At 42.4% G+C, this 23,174-nt stretch overlaps 1 protein-coding gene across 3 annotated transcripts in view; it reads left to right on the top strand.

Moving 5' to 3' along the window:
- The window catches only part of AOAH (acyloxyacyl hydrolase), a 168,920-nt gene that overhangs the window by 118,035 nt on the left and 27,711 nt on the right, over positions 1–23,174 (top strand). For all 3 annotated transcript variants that reach the window (XM_039239154.1, XM_039239156.1, XM_039239155.1), the window contains exons 13-15: positions 2,188–2,270; positions 17,670–17,706; positions 18,446–18,520. In XM_039239154.1, coding sequence (XP_039095085.1) covers positions 2,188–2,270; positions 17,670–17,706; positions 18,446–18,520 — 195 coding nt within the window. The remainder of the gene's footprint in view (positions 1–2,187; positions 2,271–17,669; positions 17,707–18,445; positions 18,521–23,174) is intronic.

Raw genomic sequence — 23,174 nt, 5'->3', positions numbered from 1 at the left:
GTTATTATAATGAAGAAAAGATACAAGCATTTGAGGAGTAATCAAATACTTCTGAGTTTAATTATCACTCATTAGTCTATACCTGTTCTTGTTTCCAAAAAGATTTTAGGGAAGCCTATAAAAGTATAAAGAATATAACATTAAATTACACTTAAATTAAATTAAAGCTTGGCAAGAGAAGATAGAAAATCAAAGATGGGACAAAGAGAAGTCAAGAAAATGATGTAAAATATGTGCAGTTATAAGCTGATACTGGTAGCAAATTTGTCTCTAAACTCTGTGTTCATTAGTATTAGATTTAGCTACAAGTAACAAAGAAACTCAATATATGGGTGGTTAAAAAATAATAGTTTATTTGTCTCACGTGTAAAGCTTCAGAGATGTGGAGTCCAGTCCTAGTATGAGAGTTCAACTGCACTGGTTCTCAAGGATCCAGGGTTCTTGCAGCTCACCCCTTGGCCTCCCCAGTGAAGAAGACACCCCCATAGTCCAAGATGGCAGCATGCCTATTCTGGACAGCAACATGAAGAAAGAGGATAAAGAAGGAGCAAAGGTCACCTGTCAATTGTCTCCTAAGAAATATTCCCAGAAATTGGATACTTCTACTTTTATCTAATTGTCCAGAAATTAGTGAAGTGACCAGTTGCAGCTGTAAGGGAAGCTGGCTAAAGCAGTCATCACTGTGACATCCTCACGTCCTCCTAAAACTTCTGTTAAAATGAAGGGGGAGATAGATCTGAAGGACAAGAAGGGTATGTGCCACAGCTTCATAGCCACCAAAAGAAGAAGGGGAACAAGGTCAGGTTCAGAATCACTGAACAATGCATAGAATCGCTGAATCACTACATTGCACACCTGAAACTAATATAATCCTGTATGTTAACTCTACTGGAATTAAAATTAAAAACTGTTTTCCCTTTCTTCTCCCCCATGGCCCTCCATTAAGTTCCTCCTAATCCTCCTACACATGCGAACATATGGTATCTGTCCTTCTCTGCCTGACTTATTTTGCTCAACATAACACCCTCAAGTTCCATCCATGTTGCTACACATGGCCAATAGTGGGGGAGAGGGAGGGAGGCAAACCATGAGAGAGTCTTGAATATGGAGAACAAACTGAGGGCTGATGGGGGTGGAGGGGAGGGGAAGAGGGGAGGGGCACGGAGGAGGGCACTTGTGAGGATGAGCATTGGGTGTTATATGGAAACCAACTTGACAGTAAACTATTTTTTAAAAAAAGAAAGAAAGAAAACATTAAAAATTTTTTAAAAATTAAATCATATTTTAAGAAAAAAATTTTCAAATATAGTATAATCTTATTTTTTAAATAGTATATTTAAACGCACTGTAATCTATGCTGTTATTTTAACATAGTTATATTATAATCTTATTTTTTAACAGACTTATGTTAATAACTGCTGGCATTTAAAGGTAGTATAATTGTATTTTTTAAAAAAACAAACATCTAGGAAAAAGTTAAAAATTGAATAAAATTTTAAAAATGACACAGTTGTTAAGATGACCATTGCTCAAGAAATTTAGAGTAGCTCTTGGTAAAAAGATTAGAAAGGGATGACTCTGGAGATCTTCACAAAAGTGAGAAAGTTTAATCTTACTACATTGATGCAGAGCATTTTATAGGACTGCTATTTCTAACAACTCTTTTTTTTAATTTTTTAATGTTTATTTATTTTTGAGAGAGAGAGAAAGACAGAGTATGAGCAGGGGAGGGGCAGAGAGAGAGGCACAGAATCCAAAGCAATCTCCAGACTCCAAGCTGTCACTGACTGAGCCACCCAGGCACCCCACAACTCTTAATAACGTATTGACAGTTTAGAGAAAACATGTGTGCAGAGATTTGATTTTCTGAACTCATTTGAACCACCCATTTTGAAAAATCATAATAAAGTCAAGGTTTTTGTAGCAACAATGTATTTAAAAGCTAGAAATACATTTTAAAAGGAATATGCTAGACATACATAACTACAAAATTTACTACGGACATAAAAGGAAACTTGAGCACTGAAAACACATTGATTATTTTTATGAGTTAATATGTAGATTTAATGTTGGTTCATTAAAAATCTCAACAAGACTAAAAAAAAGAAAAAAAAAAAAAGTCAAGGTTTTTGAGCTTAATCATGTGAATGTCCTGATATTAAATATACACATATATATTTGTTTCAGAATTAAAGAAAATTCTATTTACCTTCGCTTACGGAAAAGAAACCGCTGCAATCATAGAGACTACCAGAATATTTCAAGAAATGGTATGTAGCTGTCCATTGAAGCCTTCAGCAGTGTGCCTTTAATGATTGATTTTATCTCATCAGTGCCACAAAAGCTTCGAGTTAGGAAATAAGGGCCACCTAATAAAATGAACAGTCTCCTTTTCCAGCACCAGGGCCCTTCAACTACAGCATCTTACCCACAGCAGAGGAGAGAAAGAATAAGATGTGCTGAAGGCGTACACCAAGGCAAGGGAGCAGGTCGGTTATCCACAAGCAAGGTTCTAGGAAGGCTAAGGCACAGGGCATTCAAGGCTCAGGAGGCAAGACTTAAACAAGCATTAGCAGAACAAAGGCTGCATAAAACCAAGATCATTGCAAAGGCTCTGCCCTTCCCCTGGGTGCAAAGTCTCCCACATTTCTACTAGGATGGAGTTTTAAGAAAAATGGCTGTGTTTGTGGCTGAAATCCCTAAAGCCGTTAAGAAAATGAACGTATTTTCAGAGTTTAGTGGAGTCTTGTAGGTCTCTATCAGTTTCCCATGTTTCCTGGGACATCAGTGTCCTTGCCTCTCACCTGTGTCATTCTCAGCTGCCACCTTGAACCCAGAGACATTCCACTGCCACAAGATTTCGGTGAAGTCCCTGATTGATGACCAATGCCTGGCTAATGCCAAATGAATTTCCAAGTAATGTTTTGTGACATTGTAATGTAGAGATGGCAGACACTTAAGAGTGTGTGTTGCCACTCCATCTTCCTAAGATATTACTAATCAACCTTGAGACTCCTCTCTGCTATACCCAGATTCTGCCTCAGCAATTCCTACAACACAGCACGTCTGACAATCACCATCAACATATTAGACTTGGCACATAAAGTTAAACCTATTTGCGGATCACTGTGCCATCTCTAATTCTCAAGAGTACTAAGGCATTTTCCAGGCAGTACTAGTTTTAACTAAATATATGACCTGCAAATAATGTATGTCTTATCCTAGATGTTTCACTATTCTAAGAACATTATAAGTTTTCTTACTAATAAAATAATAGTTGCTATTTATTACTCTTTTAGCAAGTGCTAAGAATACTTTACATGTAATATTTCAGCTAATTTTTTTCAACAAACTGTAAGGCAAGTATCAGTATATTTCTTCAGTTCTATGATGCCACTGACTATAATAGCTCAGGGAAGTGTTGAGGGAGGAAAAAGGAAAGAAGAATTACAGTGTACACATTGATTGCAGCATTCAACTCAATATCAAATGTGTTAAAGCGTATTTCTCAGAATCGAGGAAGTATAATGACAGACATCCACACTATAACAGCTGAGAAAACAGAGATATACAGAGACCAAGAATCTTGCCTGGGATCACAAAGAAAGTTGCAGGACTGGGATTTATAGACAGCTTGTCACACTACACTCAGACACCAACAAAGGTACTATAGTTACTGGTCTGTGATCTGAGATGATCTACAGAAAGAGCTTGGCCTCACCTCTATGCAGATGAACACAATGGACAATGTAGTGGAAAGTTAGACTTGAACCTGGCTATGAATCATCAGAGATATAAAGTGAACATAGCCCCTTGCACTTTCTCTTTTCCTTTAATGAGATAATCAAACAGCCCCAAAGCTGTCAAAAGCTCTCTGTCAAAGTAGATGGTAAAAAAACAAAGAACAAAAACACCTGTGCTCAATATCATGCGCTCTAAAAAATGATGGTGAGGAAGACATATATTTTTATTTAGGAAGACAAAACACTGCCAAAAGAAAAATCAGGATACAAAATTGGATGGTATAGTTTAATCTACTATATTTTTTTATTTATTTTTATTATTTTATTTTTAAAAAAATTTTTAAAACTGTGTATTTATTTTTGAGAGAGAGAAGCAGACTGCAAGCAGGGGAGGGGCAGAGAGAGAGGGAGAGACAGAGTCTGAAGGAGGCTCCACGCTCTGAGCTGTCAGCACAGATGCGGAGCTCGAACCCACAAACAGTGAGATCATGATCTGAGCCGAAGTCGGATGCTTAACCAACTGAACCACCCAGGAGTCCCTACTATAATATATATTTTTTAAGTAAAAGAAAAAACTAGCTTCACATAAGAAGATCATAGAAGATACCAAAATCATTGTGCTTGATCAATTATGGATGATCACTTGTTTTTTTTTACTTTTCTGTTTCCTAAAGATTTTATTTTTACATAGAAATAACCTTTAAAAGCACACACACACCTAGAAAGAAAGTGAATATAGGAAGCATGAAGAGCTTGCCTGGGATCCTGTAGCCAAGGGAGTCAGGGCAGGGCAGGAATAAGAAATAGGGCTCTGTAAGCTGCACTCTCCCTGTGCCCACGATACCAGCATTTCCCTCTCCCGTGCCCCAGACCTGTCAACTCAACATTACTTTCTACCCACAATGAATGCAGCGATCTGTTGTAAAATCAAGAAGACCAAAGGAAGATGCTCCAAAAAGTACAAAGTACAATTTGTAGTAGATGTTTCTCCTTTTGTGGTATGCTGTCTTGACAGCATTCCTTTAAAATTCAGATTGTGAAGATAAAGTGGGGAAAAAGATGGGCAGGAAGCCTAATCATGAAAAAAAACCCAGGTGTGTCAAAATGGGATCAAAACCTATGCCTTCTATCAGACTTAAGTCTAATAAATAGGTGCCAGAGTGTACGGGGGGGGGGGGGGGGGGGGGCGGGGCTTATTTCCTTCCTTTTCTTTAAATCTGCAATCCTTAGAAATGCCTAGAATGTATACTTTGTCTGGTATAACTTCTTCGAAGATGCGTCTTGACTATTTTTCTAAGGATGTAATTCTAAAAGTGTTCTTATTGCTGCTGTTGTTATTGTTTTAGTTCCTCATAATTACTCATTATTTAATGTTCTGGTTTTACTTCCAGCCTTTCTTCCTATTTACTGTAGCTTTTCCTCACTATGGGTTTTCTTTTGCTATTATGCAGAATGTAACCTGACTAGCTGTGCCAAGTTATTTCAATTACTCCCCAGGATTTTTATTGGATATAGGAAAAGTCAGCCTTCTACGCCCTGCATATTGATGGCTACACTTATTTTTCAGAACCAGCGAGGGGGCTGGTGGTGGAGAGAGAGAGAGAGAAGGGAGCAATGAGAAGAAAGAGCTGAATGGAATATTAAAGACTTCCTTAAAAATTGTATTAAGAATTAAAGAAACAGCTCTTAGTTTCATCCTGAGGTTTCTGAACCAGATCTGGAAAATGTCTGGTTCACCTCTACCGTGAACCATTGCCAGTGATGGTAAAGCATTTTAAGATGTAAAATGTCGAAGTCATCTTTCATTTGGGTACTAATTCCCAAGCAAGCCCTCCAGGTAAATCTTTACAATGGGCAAAGGACCTCTGCAGCTAACTCCTACAGCTCCCAGCATGTCCAAAGGGCCTGGGGGAAGGGGCCGTGTAGGGAAGAGGGAAAGGGTCAATACTCCTCATGGGTGGCTGGCTCCTCACAGATCGTCACCTCACTTCTCCAAGATGCAAAGCAATTCCCAGAGAACAGATGGCAGAAGTATCCCACTCTTGGTGCTTCCTAAAATCATCTCGTTTCTTTGCCGTGTAAACTAGTAGACTGGTTTTGAATTTAGGCCCCGGAATTGGTGTGTAAGTTGGACCAATGGTTTAATTTCCCTGGCCTGTTTCCGCATCTATAGAATATGGGCCATGGTTCAATGCACACAATTGCCAAAGGTGACCTGGGATGTCGTTCTGGGTTGCCTAGGCAACAAGCTAGCCCCAGGAGGTCGCCTTCACCCTATTTTGCTGAGGGAAAGGTTGTACCCAAAGTCAGTGGGTGATGGGGTTCAGGGAACAAGCCCTGGCTTGTATGTTTGCCCCTTCTCCAATAAAGCCAATTTTTAAACTACATCACATGACATTGCAGAATTCATCACAAACCCCAGATGGGGCCCACTTTGCACCACGGGGATAATAACAGACCATACCTGAACTTCATGGGGTTATTATAAGGTTGACTGGGGAAAATGTCGTGCTTCCTAAATGTCCATCATCATTGCTAACTCCACCTACCACCTGTCCTATTATTTCCTCAGCATTTAAAAAAAAAAAAGTCACTTTTTCAATGTACATTGTTTCTTTTAAAAAAAAAGGTAGGTTTGAAAACACAAAAATACATTTAAAAGATGCATGCCTCTGATGGGAAGGCCTATTGCCCCCAGAGTGTAAGGACAGAACGAGGGGGCATCTGGAGTTGGGTCTCCAGGCTCCTCACGACAGCAGTGGGCAGAGAGGTCATGGGTGAGGGACAGCCGGCTAGACCTGGAAAATCTCACAGAAAAAGAGGACTTCCTCTGAGAAGAAAAGGCTGAGCGACGGATAAGAGTGGGAAATTTTGGAGCCTGGTGGACAGCAGGTCTGAGACTGACTGAGGGGAGCTGGGGCCAGGGACAGAGGAGAAATAGGCTGAATTTTGAGGGAGCCCTGGGCAACTGGAACTGGGTGCCACCCGGGCAGGGGGCTAGGCTCCTCCTTCAAGGATGGAGGAAAGTAGGAGAAGCACAGGATTGGGGTGGAGGGGAGTGAGAGCTGAGGGTGAGGCAGTGAAGATCCCTGAGGATGGTTGGGGCAAAGGCTGGAAGCTGTGGGGTGATAGAGGCTGGAGAACAAGCCTTGACTGGTTGAGCTGGGAGCTCTAGAACATTCTAGAAGGTAGAGAAGCAGATGAGAACTTTCAAAGATGATCACTTCTCAGAAGGTAGCCAATCAGTATCCACCTGGGAGTCTAGTGAGGCAAGCATGGATGCCAAAACTACCTCTCATACCCATGCTCCATGGCATTGGGCTTCAGGGCCTCATGCTCAGTGAAGAGTCAATGAACGCTAGCTTTTATTCAGCCCTCACTGTCTTTACCTGACCTCATTGCCCCCATTCACACATCCAGCAGAGCCAACCTCCCGCCACCTTACACATGCCTTCCCATCACCCTTTCCTTGGCTTGTGTGTCAACTTGACACACTTTTTTTCTTATAAACTCGAAAAACTCTCAAGAGTTACATTTAGCCTTTGAAGAGAAGGGAAGCACACACAGTGATCCTTTGCCAACCTGAATACCTCCACAGTGGGCAAAAGCCATGAATGGCAAGATTACACTTCATTTTAAAATAAAAGTAGAAGAAAACAAATGTTAAAGAAGTATTCAACGTGTATTAAGTAAATAAAAATTCATAAGTCACCCACCTCCAAAATAAACAAGACTCCTCTGCTTTAAAAGACACACAAATCCCAGCCCCTGGGTCCCCAGGGCCACAGCACACAGCCTGCAGAGGGGGCGCTCTGACCAGCTGGTTCCTGGGCCACACATGGCATCTCCACAGTTTCCCAAGGAGGCTTGACTACCGTCTTTCACTGGCAGCCTTCCTCACTTTGATTCTGCAGGCTTAGCAAAACCTTAGGTGTAAACACCTATTTGGGTTTGTTTCGTTTTCAGAAAGTCAAAAGTGCTTCCAGGAATTTTGTTTTCCAGGCCCGATCCCCCATACGGCGCGAGGCCACCCCTCTCTCTGCACTCCTGTGCTTGCTCTCCCACACACCAGAAGTGGGAGCAGGGGACTACCTGGAAGTATATAGATAAGAAACTTGGAGAATTTTAGCACGCTGCCACAGGACACGTGTCGCAGCCTCACCTACCCAATCCCACCTCAATCCCTTTGCTGCAAACCAGATTTGAGCTTGAACCCCAGCCTCTCCGCATTGTCCCCCCCCCCCAGAACGTCTTGCTGGTTCCCTTCTTTCGGCTTCCATTAAACCATCTAGAAAATAGGAGAGAATCTGGCAGACCAGAGAAACTAGGGTAAAGGGGCAAGATTCAAGGTGGTGTATGAAATTTATATTCAGGCCATCTACCTGGTAAGATGCTGGGAAGGCTAAATGGGAGGTTGGGAAGCAGAGGGGTGAAGGAAGAGCTCCCTGGGCAGACTGAGGAGGTGCGGGAGGTGCAGGGGGGGTGCAAGGAGCAGAAGCAGAGGGAGGGGGAGAGGGAGGAAGAAGAGAGCAGGGTTCTATGTGTCCATGATGGCTATGAGCTCAGCTCCCTGCTCTCTCCTGATGGCTGTTCAACTGTTTCTTCTACAAATCACTGCTCTGAGATGAACCCCACAAGACTGCCAGCAAAGAAAATCACCTCCTTCGTGCACCGCAGTACAGTACAACTCATTCCTGTCGCTCTCCAGTGAAAAGTCGGGGGAGAGGCGAGCCCTAAATTCATCTCCATGCTGATATAAGTCTGCTGGTGTTTTTGAGCACCAGCTGCTGTAATAGGCACAGAGGATAAAAAAGACTAAACATCAATGGATGCATGGCCACATTTAAGTCCCGACCTCTCACTGGCTGGCTCCATAGCTTCAGTGAGTCCCTCCCTGTTCTGAGCCTCAGTTTCCCTCTGTGTAAAATAAAGGGCTTTAACCAGATAATCTTGACTTCCATCCAAGCTCTATGACTCTGAAATTCGAAATCAGACTGTTTTAGACTAGCAATCTTCAGGGTCACTCCATGTTTAAGTGTTTTGTTTTTAATCTGATTTGTTGCTGATATTTAAAACTTGAGAGCTTTTGCATACAAATCCCATTTTAATCTATCTCCAAAAATCAGCAGTTCTGGCAACACAGCGACACATCTGCCTGGCAACAATTGCTTGGAGCTGAGTAGTGGCCTCCCCTTCAGGTACACTATGGGTTTAGCTACCTGGCCCTTGTGGCCATATGAGGCTTCGGACCCCCTCCCAAGTCTTAAGTGGCCAGGAACTGTTCAAGTGAAAATAGATTTAGGCCTTCAGTGTACAACAGGTCAGAAGGTGCAAAAGTGGGGAAGAGCTCCTACAAGGTGACCAGGCCCTGGGTGAGAAGCAGAAGGAGAGAAGATGCTTCTGGAGGATGGGTGTTCTTACCAAGAGCGGACACGAAGGAACCATCCATCCTGCTGTTAGAGTCACAGAGATTTGCCAGAAAGCAATTTGCACAATCAACAAGCAAAATATCGAAGGAGCTTGCCTTGGGCACAGAAACACCACTATGCAGGTCTCACTCCAAGCCAGAAAGAACACACTGATGTCTTTTCAGGCCCTGGCCAGCTCATCGTGCCTTCTACCTGGGGAATACCGTCGAGGAAGGACCATTGGTCAGAGCAGGACTCCCCAGGAGCACCCATTAGCAGGAGGGGTGGATTTAGCTGGAGAGGTGTTGAGGTTGCTGTTATTACTTTTATAGATTTTACCTGATATTAAGTAGCACCGGCTTAGTTTAGACTGTTTTAACAACAACAACAACAAACATAGACTGAGTGTCTTATAAATAACAGAAACTGATTTCTCACAGGTTTAGAGTCTGGAAGTCCGAGATAACTTGCCCAAAGTCCATTTGCTCATCAGTGGTGGACTGTAAACTCCTGTCTGTCTCATACCAGCCATGTCAGAGCACGTGTGTGCCTACTACCGACAATGCCAGGCTGCCCCCCTTTCAGATTCTGGTTTCTAAAGCCACCATCTTCACTTCACTGTCACCCTGTCAGGATGACCACTACCTGCCTGGAGGCAACTGAACGTCCGAATTAGATACCTTGACCCAGCACTCTGCTAGCCTTTCCTCTTTATCAAAAGTGGTTCTCTCAGAAAGGGAGAGGCAAGAAAAAAAGCAAAAGGATGAAGAAAAAAACTAGAAATGAGTATTAATCCAGGCAGAGCTGAACTCAGTTATACATACAAGAACTTACTATTTTTATTACCACCTCCCCTGACCATGATCTCTATTCTCGAACAAAACAGATTTTGTGCCTTTAACTAGCTACCTGAGCACTTGCTCTTGTATTCTTGACAAAAATGCACGACCTGAATTTAGTCAGGAGAAATTATAACACAAACGCAAACTGAAGGACACTCCATAAAATACTTGGTCAGTACCCTTCAAAGTCTCAAGGTCATAAAACACTGAAGAATTAGTCCAGATTAAAGGAGATTGAATGACATAAGGCTTTATACAATATGTGATCCTGAGTTGGACTGAGCTGTGAGTGAGACAATCGGTGAAATTTAAATAGGTCTATAGATTAGACAACAGTTTTGTCGCAGTGTGAATTTTCTGATTTTGATAACTATGCTATGACTGTGAAAGATGTTCACATTTAGGGAATTTGGATAAAACATACGTGCAAATTCTTTGTTCTATTTTTGCAACTTTTTGTAAACTATTTCAACCTTTGTAAATTATTTTAACCTTTTGGAAATCATTTCAAAATGAAAATGTTAAGACCATTTTTTAAAAGCCACAGGGTGCTGGAGAGAAGCAAATAAATTACCTTGCCAAGCAGAAGTAGGCCCTCGGTAAATATTTAGTAAACCCAACCACTGGGTCAAGTTTTTTATCTCAACCCAGAATGTTGGGAGGAGATGACAGAAATTATTTATAATGAAACAACTGGGACATTTCTATTTGGGAGGCACAATCCAGTGTGCTCATGGCAACAGAGCCAGGTTTTAATACCAATTTTTGAGATGTTTGATCTGAAAGGTAAGTGCAGTTATGCTCAATGCCTGCAGGTACCAAAACTTCCTATTTCTCCTAAGGACCAAATGTATCTCCACGATACACTGTTTGATTTTAATAGAAACTTTTGAAAGAAAAACATTTCAATTTGACACATTTTATATAGAGGGGCACATTTCCCTCCTTAAATTAGGGGGATTTATTCCCACTTTTAATATTTTCAAGGCTGTGGGTCTCAGAGAATCATTAAACAGTGGAGACATTCTGATCCAAGTGGAACTATTTCTTAGGATTTGTCTACACAGCCTTGTTTGTTGCAACTCATCTAGGTAGAAGGAGACCACCTGACAATGATTATTATGTGAAGAGAATGAGTTTTCATTTCTTCTATTAGGTCAAGATTTCCATCTTGCACCTCTTGAATCTGCCCACCTACAGAAGGCAAGTTCAGACGCAAACATCTTCTACTTTTTTTATGTAATTGTCAATGGCAAAGGTTGCTGAAGTCCTAGGGGGTCTCCTTTCAATAGATCCCTTTTGTTTTTAAATATTTATGTGTTTATTTTGAGAGACAGCATGCATATGGGGGAGGGGCAGCAAGAGAGAGAGGGGAAGAGAGAGAATCCCAAGCAGTCTCCGTGCTGTCAGCACAGAGCCCAACGTGGGGCTTAGACCCACCAACTGTGAGATCATGATCCGAGCTGAAATCAAGAGTCGGATGCCCAACCAAGTAAGCCACCCGGGGGCCCTTCAGTAAATTTCTTTTGTTTAGGGTTTGAGATAAAGGACATTGTGGGGAAAGCTCCCAGCTGCTTGTGTTGATAGGCTAAATGAATTTGCTGTGTTTTTTATCAGCTCAAAAGCATACTGAGATGTGTCTTTTACCTTTGGTCTTCTCTTTTACATCCTTTCCTCTCATTTTCCACTTGATTTTGCCCTCACTACTCCCTGTTTCCTCTCCAATTTTGTAATAGGTGCTAGAAATAGAAAGATGGACAAGACAAAGGACCTTCATTCAAGGAGATCATCATGACACAGAAAAGAGAGACAAATAAGGAGACAATTAGGGTTTTTCTGAAATGACACTAAAATAGAGGTATATTGAGGTCTCTGGAGGTGAGATATTTACCTCTGTCTGGAGAAGGAGAGGAAAACTTCACAGAGAAGGTACATTTGAGCAGACTTTCCTGCAGAAAACAAAACAAAACAAAACAGTAATCCATAAAGCAGAGGGAAATGGTGACTAAGTGCAAAGAGGTTCCAAGGGCAAAATATTTTTGAGAAAGAGGAAGAGAGAAGCTCAGCATGGCTGAAGGATGCCTGTGAAGCTGTGTCAAGTTGAGACTATGAGGGAAATTAGAGCCATTCTGGGAAGGCTATTACATTCTCTTAAAAATATATGTTTTGGGGAATCATTTATCTAGTTCGTCACAGAAACTCAGAACCACACTTGTGAATCTGAAAGCATTTTCAGTAGTAGAAACACCATCAGAAACTGTCACAACAAATAATTATTAAGTGCCTACTATTTGGAGCTCAAGGTCAATGTATTAGTCTGAATGTTTCTACTTATTGCAAACAAAACATTTTTAGAGAAAAGAGAGAATTTAAATTTCTTATGGCTGATTTTTTAACTAGATGTATATACAACATACTCTTCAAAATACTTCCTCAATTATAAAAATACAAGCAAAATCTGTATTACTTAAAATCTAAAGAAAGTTAAAAAACATTAGATTTACTTTATGTCCGTATATGACAGCACATTTTTCATGAACATTTTATACTCTCTCTATTTATATATATATATATATATATATATATATATATATATATATAGTATCTCTCCCCCACTCTCTCTCACATATTGTACCCAAAATGTATGTATGTATATACATACATACATATATACATACATATTGGGTATAATAGAGTAAGTATGATCTACCCAGTCTGCCCCACTGAATGCTGCTATAAAGTCTGGTCAAAAAGTATGAAGCAGGTGCTAGAGGACTCTGGAAAGTACATAGTAGCAGGTTGATTAAGAAGACCAGAATGAGTACCACCAGACCAGCAGTGAGGTTAGCATTTTATTGTCTTCTGATATCTCTGGACCTAGACTCAAGGCTGTCCCAAACCCAGAAGTGGACAGAGTCACAGAGAAAATACCTTCAGTTCTCACTCAGGAAGTGAGAAAGGGGTCTTCTGGCAGTGGCAGGTTCTCATAGAAGAGGTAAATAGTATAATTCACCTATTCTCATATAAGAACCAAAATGATCTAGTTCAGTCATTACTAATGTTATTGTTAAATTGGCATCTGAAATGGATTACTGCTTACTAGCTGTAGGACCTTGAGAAAGTCTCTTTCTGCCCCTGGGCCTCATCTGGAAAGGGGATTGCCTGATCACATGCTCTTAGAGGTCCTTAGAGGTCCCATCTGGCCCTGATGCCCCAAGACCTTACACATGACCTTTAAGGAACACCAAGAGACAGAGTTATGAAGCTAATGATACTATAGCTTGAGAGCCTCCCAAGCCTGGTGACCATATGAATTTGTAAAATTTGTTGACTTAAGACATTTAGCCACAATTAATTAAGACCCTCATCTCTTTCTACTTCGGCTTCCCTTTATGTCAGGTCTCATTATTGTGTTTTGTGTCCTTTTCCTTAAAGAGGATCCCGCAAATTATATAAGCTTCAGAACTTGAAACCTGGATCTGCCCCTGTCCTATTCAGATAGTTACAACAGAAATAGTATTAAACTTGAGATTTCTTTCTGCATCATGTGTAAAAAAAAATCAAATATGTTACTGGATATTAATTAACAAGTTATTGCATTCAAACATCAAGAAAGGAAATACCTTCTTTTCTTTCAGTGCACAGCTTAACACTTCTTCAGGGCTTCTCTGAATCCTCACACTTTATGTTCCTTATTTGCCTAATGTAAACTTCATAACAATAGGGACCACATCTGTTCTACTTACTGATGTGTCCCCAGCATATATTGCGATGTCTGGCACAAAGTAAGTAGTCCATAAATGCTATCAAATTAATGCACTATTTTCTGAAGACCTGTTGTATTTAAATATACCTTGTCTTTTCCCACGAAGAATTTGAGACTGAGCGCTTCTGCTCTGGGCCAGGCACGGAAAGTGACAAGCTCATTTAGAAGACCATGACAAGTGTCTTAACAGTTGATCTGAATGCCCAGAATATGAAGGACTGGCTGCTATGGTCAACACTGATTCAGCAGTGGAAATGTACGCTGAGATTTATTTCTGGAAGACAACCAATGCTGAGATTATGTGAAACCCTTCTTCTCTCCTTGCAATGCACAATTCCTCATTGAAAAGGCACTGAATGAGGGCACCTGGGTGGCTCAGTTGGTTAAGCCTCCGACTCTTGATTTCGGCTCAGGTCATGATCCTAAAAATTCACCCAGAGCCTGCTTGGGATTCTCTCCTTCTCCCTCTGCCCCTCCTCCCCCATCTCTCTCAAAATAAATAAATAAAATGTTAGGGGAAAGGCACTGAATGAGCCAGAATTCAGACTTTGATGGCCAAAAAAGACTCCCTTCTTCCTTTAATTGGGGACAGGCAGATTCTCCAACAAATCACCTCAATGAATAAATAAAATGCCCCTATTTCATAGTCACACCTTTTCCATTTCTCTGAACTATAATTGTAGAGACCAGACTATAGGTCTCTTAAGGGTAGTGACAGTTCTTCAAATGCCCCCCTTGTTTTGCCACACCCCACAGTCTAGGAGCTTTCTTTCCTCTCACAACTTCCAGTTCCAAATGCTTCAGTATTTTCTACAATGGCAGCAGCAACACCAGCAGCTGAGAAGTCTATATACAGGAGGAGGAAGACACAAGAGCTTGGGAGGGAGAGAGACAGCAATATTGCTGGGGCTTTAAAAGGGGTAGCAGGACAACAGGAAAAGAGAATTAAGAAAGAGAGTGATGTGGAAATTACCTAAGCTAATTACATAATCTCATAAAACTGAGGTTCCCAAAAGGAAATGTAAATCATGGAAGGCACAACAGAATTTTCTGTGTTCATATTATAGATATTCACCAGGAAAAAAAAAACCCATAACATTTGAGGAAAGAAGAGTACGCACGTTCTCTCTCCTCGAGTGGAAGTTTGTGACTGCTGTTTTGTTTTTTGTTTTTTTAAATTTTTTTTTAATGTTATATTTATTTCTGAGAGAGAGAGAGAGAGAGACAGCATGAGCAGGGGAGGGTCAGAGAGAGAGAGGAAGACACAGAATCCGAAACAGGCTCCAGGCTCTGAGCTGGCTATCAGCACAGAGCCCAACGCAGGGCTCGAACCCACAAACCATGAGATCATGACCTGAGCCGAAGCCGGACACCCAACCGACGGAGCCACCCAGGCGCCCCTGTGACTACTGTTTTGAAATTCACCACGCCTGCTTAAGATTGGCCTGCCATCCTTGTCCTGAGCACCAAAGGGATGTGGGTGGTGTGGGCACCGGCAGGGGGCAGCCCATGTGGCAAGCCATGACAGGTTTTCATTTTCATCTCCCTCAAGCTCTGTGGGTGCTCGGCACCTCAAATTCCCAGCTGTACTCTGGATAATGAGGGAAATTATTGGCCTGACCTGGTCCTTTATAATTTTTTTTTCCCACTCATAGCTTGAGCTTTCATTAGTTTTCATTTCTTATTAAGAGAAAAATCAAAGAGTGAGAATTAAACACCTCGTGATTGTTATCCTATTGAAAACGGGAAGTTGAGAGTCATAGGGCTGGAAGTGAATGAAAGGCCCAGCCGATGAGATGAGTAAGTCACCGTAGGATATGTCAGCAGGCAACGGCTGTCCGCCTCTTCCCTCTTGAGAATGATGGGAACGATCTAACACCCAGAATTTCTTGGAGTCTCTACATTTAGGACTCGGTGTTGTAAAATCTGGCACATTCTCTGAGCAGAGATAAGAGTGGGCATTCCTGTTTTCAAGCATTTGGTTTGGATGGACGTTTAAACTGTCACCAGCACTCAGTTCCGTACTTACCCCTTTAGATGCTGCTCCTCAGATATAGAGTCTGTGCCCAACTCATGTGTCAACTCCCTACTGTGTGTCAGGCACGTGGCTGGTGGTCAGCAAATTAACGGGGAGGGCGAATGGCTGCAAGTGTGCTGAGATGAACTGACTGCTCTTAATTTCTATGTTTGTGTTCATATCAAACATACCCTGCCTCACCACATAAAGGGAGTACAAACAGTATGACAGTTCCTCAAAAAGAATTAAACATAGCATTGCCATATGGTGCAGCAATTTCAATTAGGTATATACCTAAAAGAATTGAAAGCAGAAACCTAAACAGATAATTGCACATGAGTGTTCATAGCAGCATTATTCACAATAGTCAACAGGTAGAAACAAACCAAGTGCCTATATCAATGGATGAACGTATGTATCCATACAATGGAAGCTTATTCAGCCTTTAAACAAATGGATTTACTAACACATGCTACAAAGCTGTGAAAACATCGTGCTAAATGAAATAAGGCAGGCACAAAATGACAAATAGTCTATGATTCTGCCAATATGAAGGACCTAGTTATTCCTTAATGAGCACAAGTCTTCACTTTGGGATGATGGGAAAGTTCTGAAGACGGATCATGCTGACGGTTTGCATAATAATGTGAACGTACTTAATGCCACTCAAAAAAAAGTTAAAATGGTAAAGTTTATGGGTTATATATTTTACCACAATAAAAAAGGAAATAAAGCAACATTCGTTTAATGTACTGACATTTCTAAGTCAACCAAGAGAACATCAGCACTGCCCATATAACTTGATTCTACTGCACTTAAAGAGGAGGCAGTCACTGCGTGGGCACACCGCTTCGGGGGAACATGGGCCATCACGGCCTTCACGGTTGTGCACACCCCCTTTCCCCATGCAGATCTCTAAGAACCCTCACTGACTGTGTCATAAGATGCACCTTCCCTGAGGCTGGAACTTCTAGGAGAATCTTCCTTGTCCTTTGTCACCCACCTGATGATTACTCACTTGTTACTGCAGATCAGCCTCCAAGGGACAAACTAGCAGTAAACCTATTGGGGCTCACTCTTTCTAGACTCCCAGCCTAGAGGAGTGATGCCGCAGCTCAGCACTACAGACAGACAGAAGGGACTGGGTTTCAACAGCAGCTCTCCATATTATTAGTTGTATGGCTTTAGGCAAGTCACTTAAGTAAGCCTCACTTTTCTCCTATAAAATGGGAATGCTACTATATCTCCATCACACAGTTGTGCCAAGACGTAAATGAACTAATAATATAAGTACCTAACAGTGTGTCCACAATAAAATGAGTATCCAATAAATACAATGTTTATGTAAGAGATACATTATAGGTGGTAGCAAGGAGAGGGTGAGGGTGGTCATTCATGTCATCACAGGAGTTGAGATATATCATCTGCATAATATGAACCTTGAACAGGTCACCCAGCCAAGAGGAGCCTAGGGTGTGAGCAGAGATACCGGCAGGTGGTTAAATGGAGCTTTCTAAGGAGATGGGTAGTTCTCAAAGAATCCTTTTTTTTACTTCTTCTCATCCCTCACCTAATTCCTTAATCATTTGGGGCCGTTTCTCTTTGGTGATAGATGTATATCATGTTCTCACCTCTACTAGAAACTGTACTCATTCATGCTTAGGAAATATCTTGAGACTTATAAATCCAAAGAATTTAGGCTTATGTTACTATAATGCCAAGTAAACAGAAAACTCATTAAGGAGAATGAAGTTTTTTCCCATCTGTGTGATGGTGCAGACAACCTCTGGCTGCACAGTGATATTTTGTCCATGATTTCAGTCAATCAGCCTACCAGCCTGATTGTGTTAAATTGAACTCACTACTTTTAATTATTTTATTTTAATTATTCAGGTGCATCTTCTAAAAACCTGGAGAGATTTATAGAAAGGTAAGTGAAAGAGGGATATAAAAAGTTGTTTTAGATTGGGTTTCTGATTAAAAAAAAATCACAATGAAAACCCTCTGTGGCCACCCTGTAACCACTCATACTAAGCACCAGTATGTTGCTAGCCACTCCCAAACATTGGGACATTATCACTTCTTGGACCAGTGGGCATAGGAAGTGATTAATTTGCATATATCCTTTAGGAAGAGTCATAAAAAATGCGTACATAGGTCTGACCAAAGTAGCTGAAAAAGACCCAAAGAATGTATTTCATTTTCTTGCTTTATGTGCTTATTTTGAGCTTAAAATTCAGAAGCAAGGCCCTGGGTTCCCAGAACAGAATGCTTGGGAAAACCTTGATTCTGAAGTTCAGTGCAGGAGCACAGCTGTAGGGATGTCCTACAAATCTGGACAGAAGTAACCCAGGAACACTTGATGACAAATGCTGGGAAAGGTCCTAAGAAAATGGCATCACGTGCTCCTACTGGAGACTTCAATCCACCCTTCTCAATTCTGTTTGCTTTCTGTAAACTTTCTGTTTACTTCTGTGGGTTACAGATTATACCCAAGAAGGGAGAATAAGAATGGTGGTACTGGAATGAAAGAAAAATAGCAAAATGTTATCCAAAAGTGGGGGGGGGGGCGGCAAGCAAAGAATCTTTCACAGATTCAGGCTGTGACATCACTTCCAAAGCATGGCTTCTAAGTGTTTGCCATTCAGATTCCATCTATGTTTTTTCAGTTTGTCCAGGAACCAACTGTTGGATCATCCAGCCATCGTTCTATATGCCATGGTTGGAAACGATGTCTGCAATGGGTGAGTTATGGAGAAAGAAGGTTTTAAAAATAACCTGGACTCTGGATTCCCCTTCTCCACTGCACTCTATCACATTCCAGTAGCCTGCTGTTGAGTTGAATTTCTCTGTCTTAGCAAGTCATAGGCACAAATGAAATCAACAGAACTAACCCTTAAAGCCCTTTTAAAAAGATCTGATCTATTAATTCTCTGTTCCTATTCACAGCATATGGGTGTGCCATGCTACAAGTTCTCAGTTGTATCACAAAATAGATGCTGTTACTAGCCAAGAATCCAAGACTGAATATAATGGCCTTTTAAATAAAATAAGGCCAAATTACTGCTATCCCATAAGAATAGCTTCCTCACTTATATTCTGATATAGATACTTATGGTAGAAACAGCACAGATTTAGAGCATTTGCAAAGAAACTGTGTATAATTCGTGGCCACTTCCATTTATGCCCATGGCCCATGGTAAGAAAGTAGATTTGCTAAACTGCTAATATCTGTAGTGATTTCAAAATTGAATGCCTTAATTCCCCCACACCATTTTGGAAGGCTTTTCAAAAATTGTGTGTACCCCTAAGAATATGCTGCACATGTGAATGCCATCTGTCCTGTGATTGTGGCCAAAAAGAAAAGGGAAAAAAGAAGGTGAGATCAGATCTAGAACAACTCCCCAGTAGCCATCCACCCACCATTTTAGAAAAGAGAAATAGAGCCAAGAGACATTATGTGACTTGCCTGATTAATTGATTAATGGCAGAGCTGGCCTCCAAGCCAAGTGGTACTAGAAGTAGGTCATTCTCCTCACTGCCCACCCTTTGCTTTCACTCACCAAGCTTTCCAAGCCTGTGCTAAAGTCCCAGTTCAATATTATGAAAATGTGTTTGCCCTCACCAATACCTCCACAAGTTGTGAGAGCCCGGGACTCTCAGTGAAGGAGGTGTAGACCTATTAGTTAAGTGAGTTCAGGCCAGGAGATACCATGCTGTGACACAAAGATATCGATGTTCCAGACCCTGCTTTGGCACCTTGGGTTGGTTTACCACCCTCTCCAGAACCCCAAGTCACCCAGAGCTACACAATGGGGACCCAAGTCCCAACCTCATGGTGAGCCACATGGAACTCTCTGGTAAAGAGCAAACACCCACAAAACCTTCCACAAGCCAAGAGCCACACCACTCTCTATATAATCTCACCCCCACAGCGGCCTTAATATAAAAGTATCATTGCCCCCACTTTACAGATGAGGAAACAGTTTCAGCAAGGTTAAGAAACTACTTATACTGAATGAGTAGCAAGACCAGGTTCTGTGACTCCGTTCTGTGCTCTTCCCATAATCCACACTTGCCTTATTTGCTTCCTTTGAGACAATCCCTTTTTAAAAAGTATATATTGACCACCAGTGATGTGCCAGGCTCTTGGACATTCTGGTGAACAGGCCACAGTGCCTGACCACAAGGAGCTTCTTTCTAGAAGGAAAAGCACTGAACTGTTCAGCCCCAGCCCCATCACAAAACAGACTGAACCCATGTCAGATCAGCCAGTGCCCTTCTAGCCTCTGGATCCTGTTCCCCTGGAGGGGACTGAGAGCAAAGCAGTGATACTGAGCAAAGAACACTTGCAGAAAGAGGCTTGGACTCCAAGAGACCAAACCCCTGAAACTGCACTTTTCCAAAAGAACCTGCTTACTCAGAGGCCCTTCCAGCCTAGGCCTGCTTTTCTTTTTCCAAAGAGCCAAAGGGCAGGCAGACATCAGCCAGAGACCTGTGCCAGCCTCTCCCCCGCCAGGGATCTGGGCAGAGGAGCAGCAAGCATTTGGGTGAAAGAACAGTGTTGGCAGTGTGGGATGTCCCTGCGGTGCCCACTTTGCAGTGTCCTGTGGTGGGGTTAGAAAAATAAAGACAGATGGCAGCCATACCTCCCCATCTGCCAGAACGTCAAGGTGGAGTAGACAACCCAAAATGAGCAAAGCAATTTCATAAAAAGCTCAAGCCAGCAATGAGTTGCATAATTAGTTCGTCCTGGAACAAGTTTGGGGATATTTGCTTGACTTTTTTCTTTTTTCTTTTTTTATGATGATGCTGGCTAACATTTACTGAGATCATGCAGCTATGTGCTTCTTTCTCAGTTCTCTCAACTCATGCGGTTACTCAATGAACACTTGCTAAATGAATGAAGGTCATGATTGGAGGACAGCTTTTAGTGTCTGGAATGTAAGAAGAAAGGTAACATAGACAAAGCCAGCTTGCCCATTGTGATTCTACTCAATTTGGCCAAAGCTAACCCAGCATCCCCTGGCCTTTCCTATCGCTGCCCTTAAAAGCTTTGGGATGTCAGTGATACAGAAGAGGAAAATTCCTGGGAACAGGACAAATTTGAGGGAGCTACCACAGCAGAACCTTGAGTACCAGGGGCAGCATGGGAAATGGGAATGTCCTTAAGGGCCTCAAATTATAAACCCTTCCTCCCCCCACCCCACATGACATTCCTGACAAGAACATTGCGATTGCCAGAAATGTGATCGAATTATAAAACATCCAAGTAACACCTCAATTGACATGGTTCCATTTTTTTTTATAGTGAACCTAGAAATAATTAATTGTATGTTTTTCAGCTAATGGAAAGAGCCAGGACCACCCCTCCAACAGGCTGTCTGCCTCCTCTGCCCCCAAGACTGTTTTTTTTCTGCAATGTCAGTGTTTCTGAGGCCACCTAGGGCGGCTGATCAGCACTGGAGTAAGAGGAAACCAGTGCTGATAGGTACCAACGTGCTCCCCAAGGAGCCTGCATTGTATGGAAACAACCCATTCTATCCAATCAAATGGTAGAAAAACCAGCAGGGAAGGGAATGCTCAGGGCATTTCTTTCTCCCAGCCTCCTCAGTCCAGGTGTGGGTGGCCTAGGGAAGGCTAAGGAGGTTCCTAGCCAGCCAGCACGCTGCAGGTCACACCCACTTTCAGGGCCCCAGGATCTCTATGCATGAGGTAATGCGGGTCCAGTGAATCCTCATCTCCTTCCCAGTCTGGGTCAAGACGCCTCGCCTCTTCGAGGTGGGTGGGTGGGAGGCCAGAGATGTGAGTACGACTGGCTGGCCTGCAGAAAAGGGCTAACTACATCGCCTGGCTACTTAGAAACTCAAACGCTAGCTGTGCTTGAGGTCCGAGCACTCAGTCATGACAAGCCTCCAGGCTGTAGCTCTTCTGGGAAGTATCTTCCACAGAGGCTGTTTGCCTTCTTCCTCAGGAGGGGGCACATCTCTCTGGCGTCAGCCCTGTGAAATCTGGCTGGAAGAGCTGCCAGGGTAATGAAATGATCACAGCCGGCCATGCACCCAAGTCGCCGGGCTTATTGTCATCATCAGACACAATTCATTAGGACAAGGACCGGCTCGGAGCCACCCAGGGGGCAAGGCTCTTTGTCTTTTTCCTGCTGTGTGTTCCTGACCTTTGAAAGCACAGCCGAGGGCGCTGGCTGCTCGCTCGTCATTTTCCCCAGTGGAAGTATCACGTGTCCCAGGCTTTCCCTCTGTGAGCTCAGTTCCCTCAACCCCTCACCTCTCTGCCTAGGTGACTGTCAGGAGCTCACCCGCGTGTGAGAAGGGGTGCAGGGCGCTGGGGTGTGCAGGCAAACCTGGGCTGGCAGAGTGGAGCCGACACAGGCTCCAGGACACATGGGTTGAGAAGGGTTAGACACTTGCAGCTCAGCCCATTCAACCCTTGGTGGACATCAGAGAAGTCCCAGGAGATGTTTCCCAAACGACTGGAACCGTGCTCTCCAAAATATTAATGCTAAGTCTCTTCAAAAACCACCAGAGGAGAAAGAGTACCCATCAAAATGACACAGGATTTTTCAGGGACAGAGTCAGAAGGCACCTTCTATGACATCCAGAAGAGATGACCCACCACCTATTACTTAGACCCATTTGCCCTTGCCTGAACTGAGAATCAATTAATTTGGGGGTCCCTATCTGGCTTAGTAGGTAGAATATGTGACACTTGATCTTAGGGTCATGAGTTCAAACCCCACATTGGGCCTAGAGCTTACTTAAAAATTTTTTAAGGATCAGTTAATTTGGGGGCTACTGGATGGCTCAGTTGGTTAAGCAACTGATTTATGCTCAGGTAATGATCTCACAGTTTGTGGGTTTGAGCCCCGCATCGGGCTCTGTGCTTCAGATTCTGTCTCCCTCTCCCTCTGCCTCTTCCCCCCTCTCAAAAATAAATAAACATTGGGGCGCCTGGGTGGCTTAGTCGGTTAAGCATCCGACTTTCGCTTAGGTCGTGATCTCGCGGTTCGTGGGTTCGAGCCCCGCGTCGGGCTCTGTGCTGACTGCCAGCTCGGAGCCTGGAGCCTGTTTCAGTCTGTGACTCCCTCTCTCTCTCTGACCCTCCCCTGCTCACGCTGTCTCTCTCTCTCTCTCCTAGAAATAAATAAAACATTAAAAAAAAAAATTAAAAAAAAAATAAACATTAAGAAAAAACATTTTTTAAAGAATCGGTTACTTTTGCTATGAACATTGAAGGGTCTGATTGACAACACACACGTGTAAATTATGTAGCTGTACCTGATGGAGCAAAGATGACTGGAGAATGTTCCATCAGCAACTCAAGGCTTTCGTTTTGACTTCACTTAGTAATTGGCCATTTGGGTTATGCTTGCTTCACTTA

Source organism: Hyaena hyaena, unplaced genomic scaffold (assembly GCF_003009895.1).
Source record: "Hyaena hyaena isolate Hyena2069 unplaced genomic scaffold, ASM300989v1 scaffold_153, whole genome shotgun sequence".
NCBI classification, from domain to species: Eukaryota; Metazoa; Chordata; class Mammalia; order Carnivora; family Hyaenidae; genus Hyaena; species Hyaena hyaena.
The sequence above is the reverse complement of the archived record's forward strand: the minus strand, read 5'-3'. Positions and strand labels throughout refer to the sequence as shown.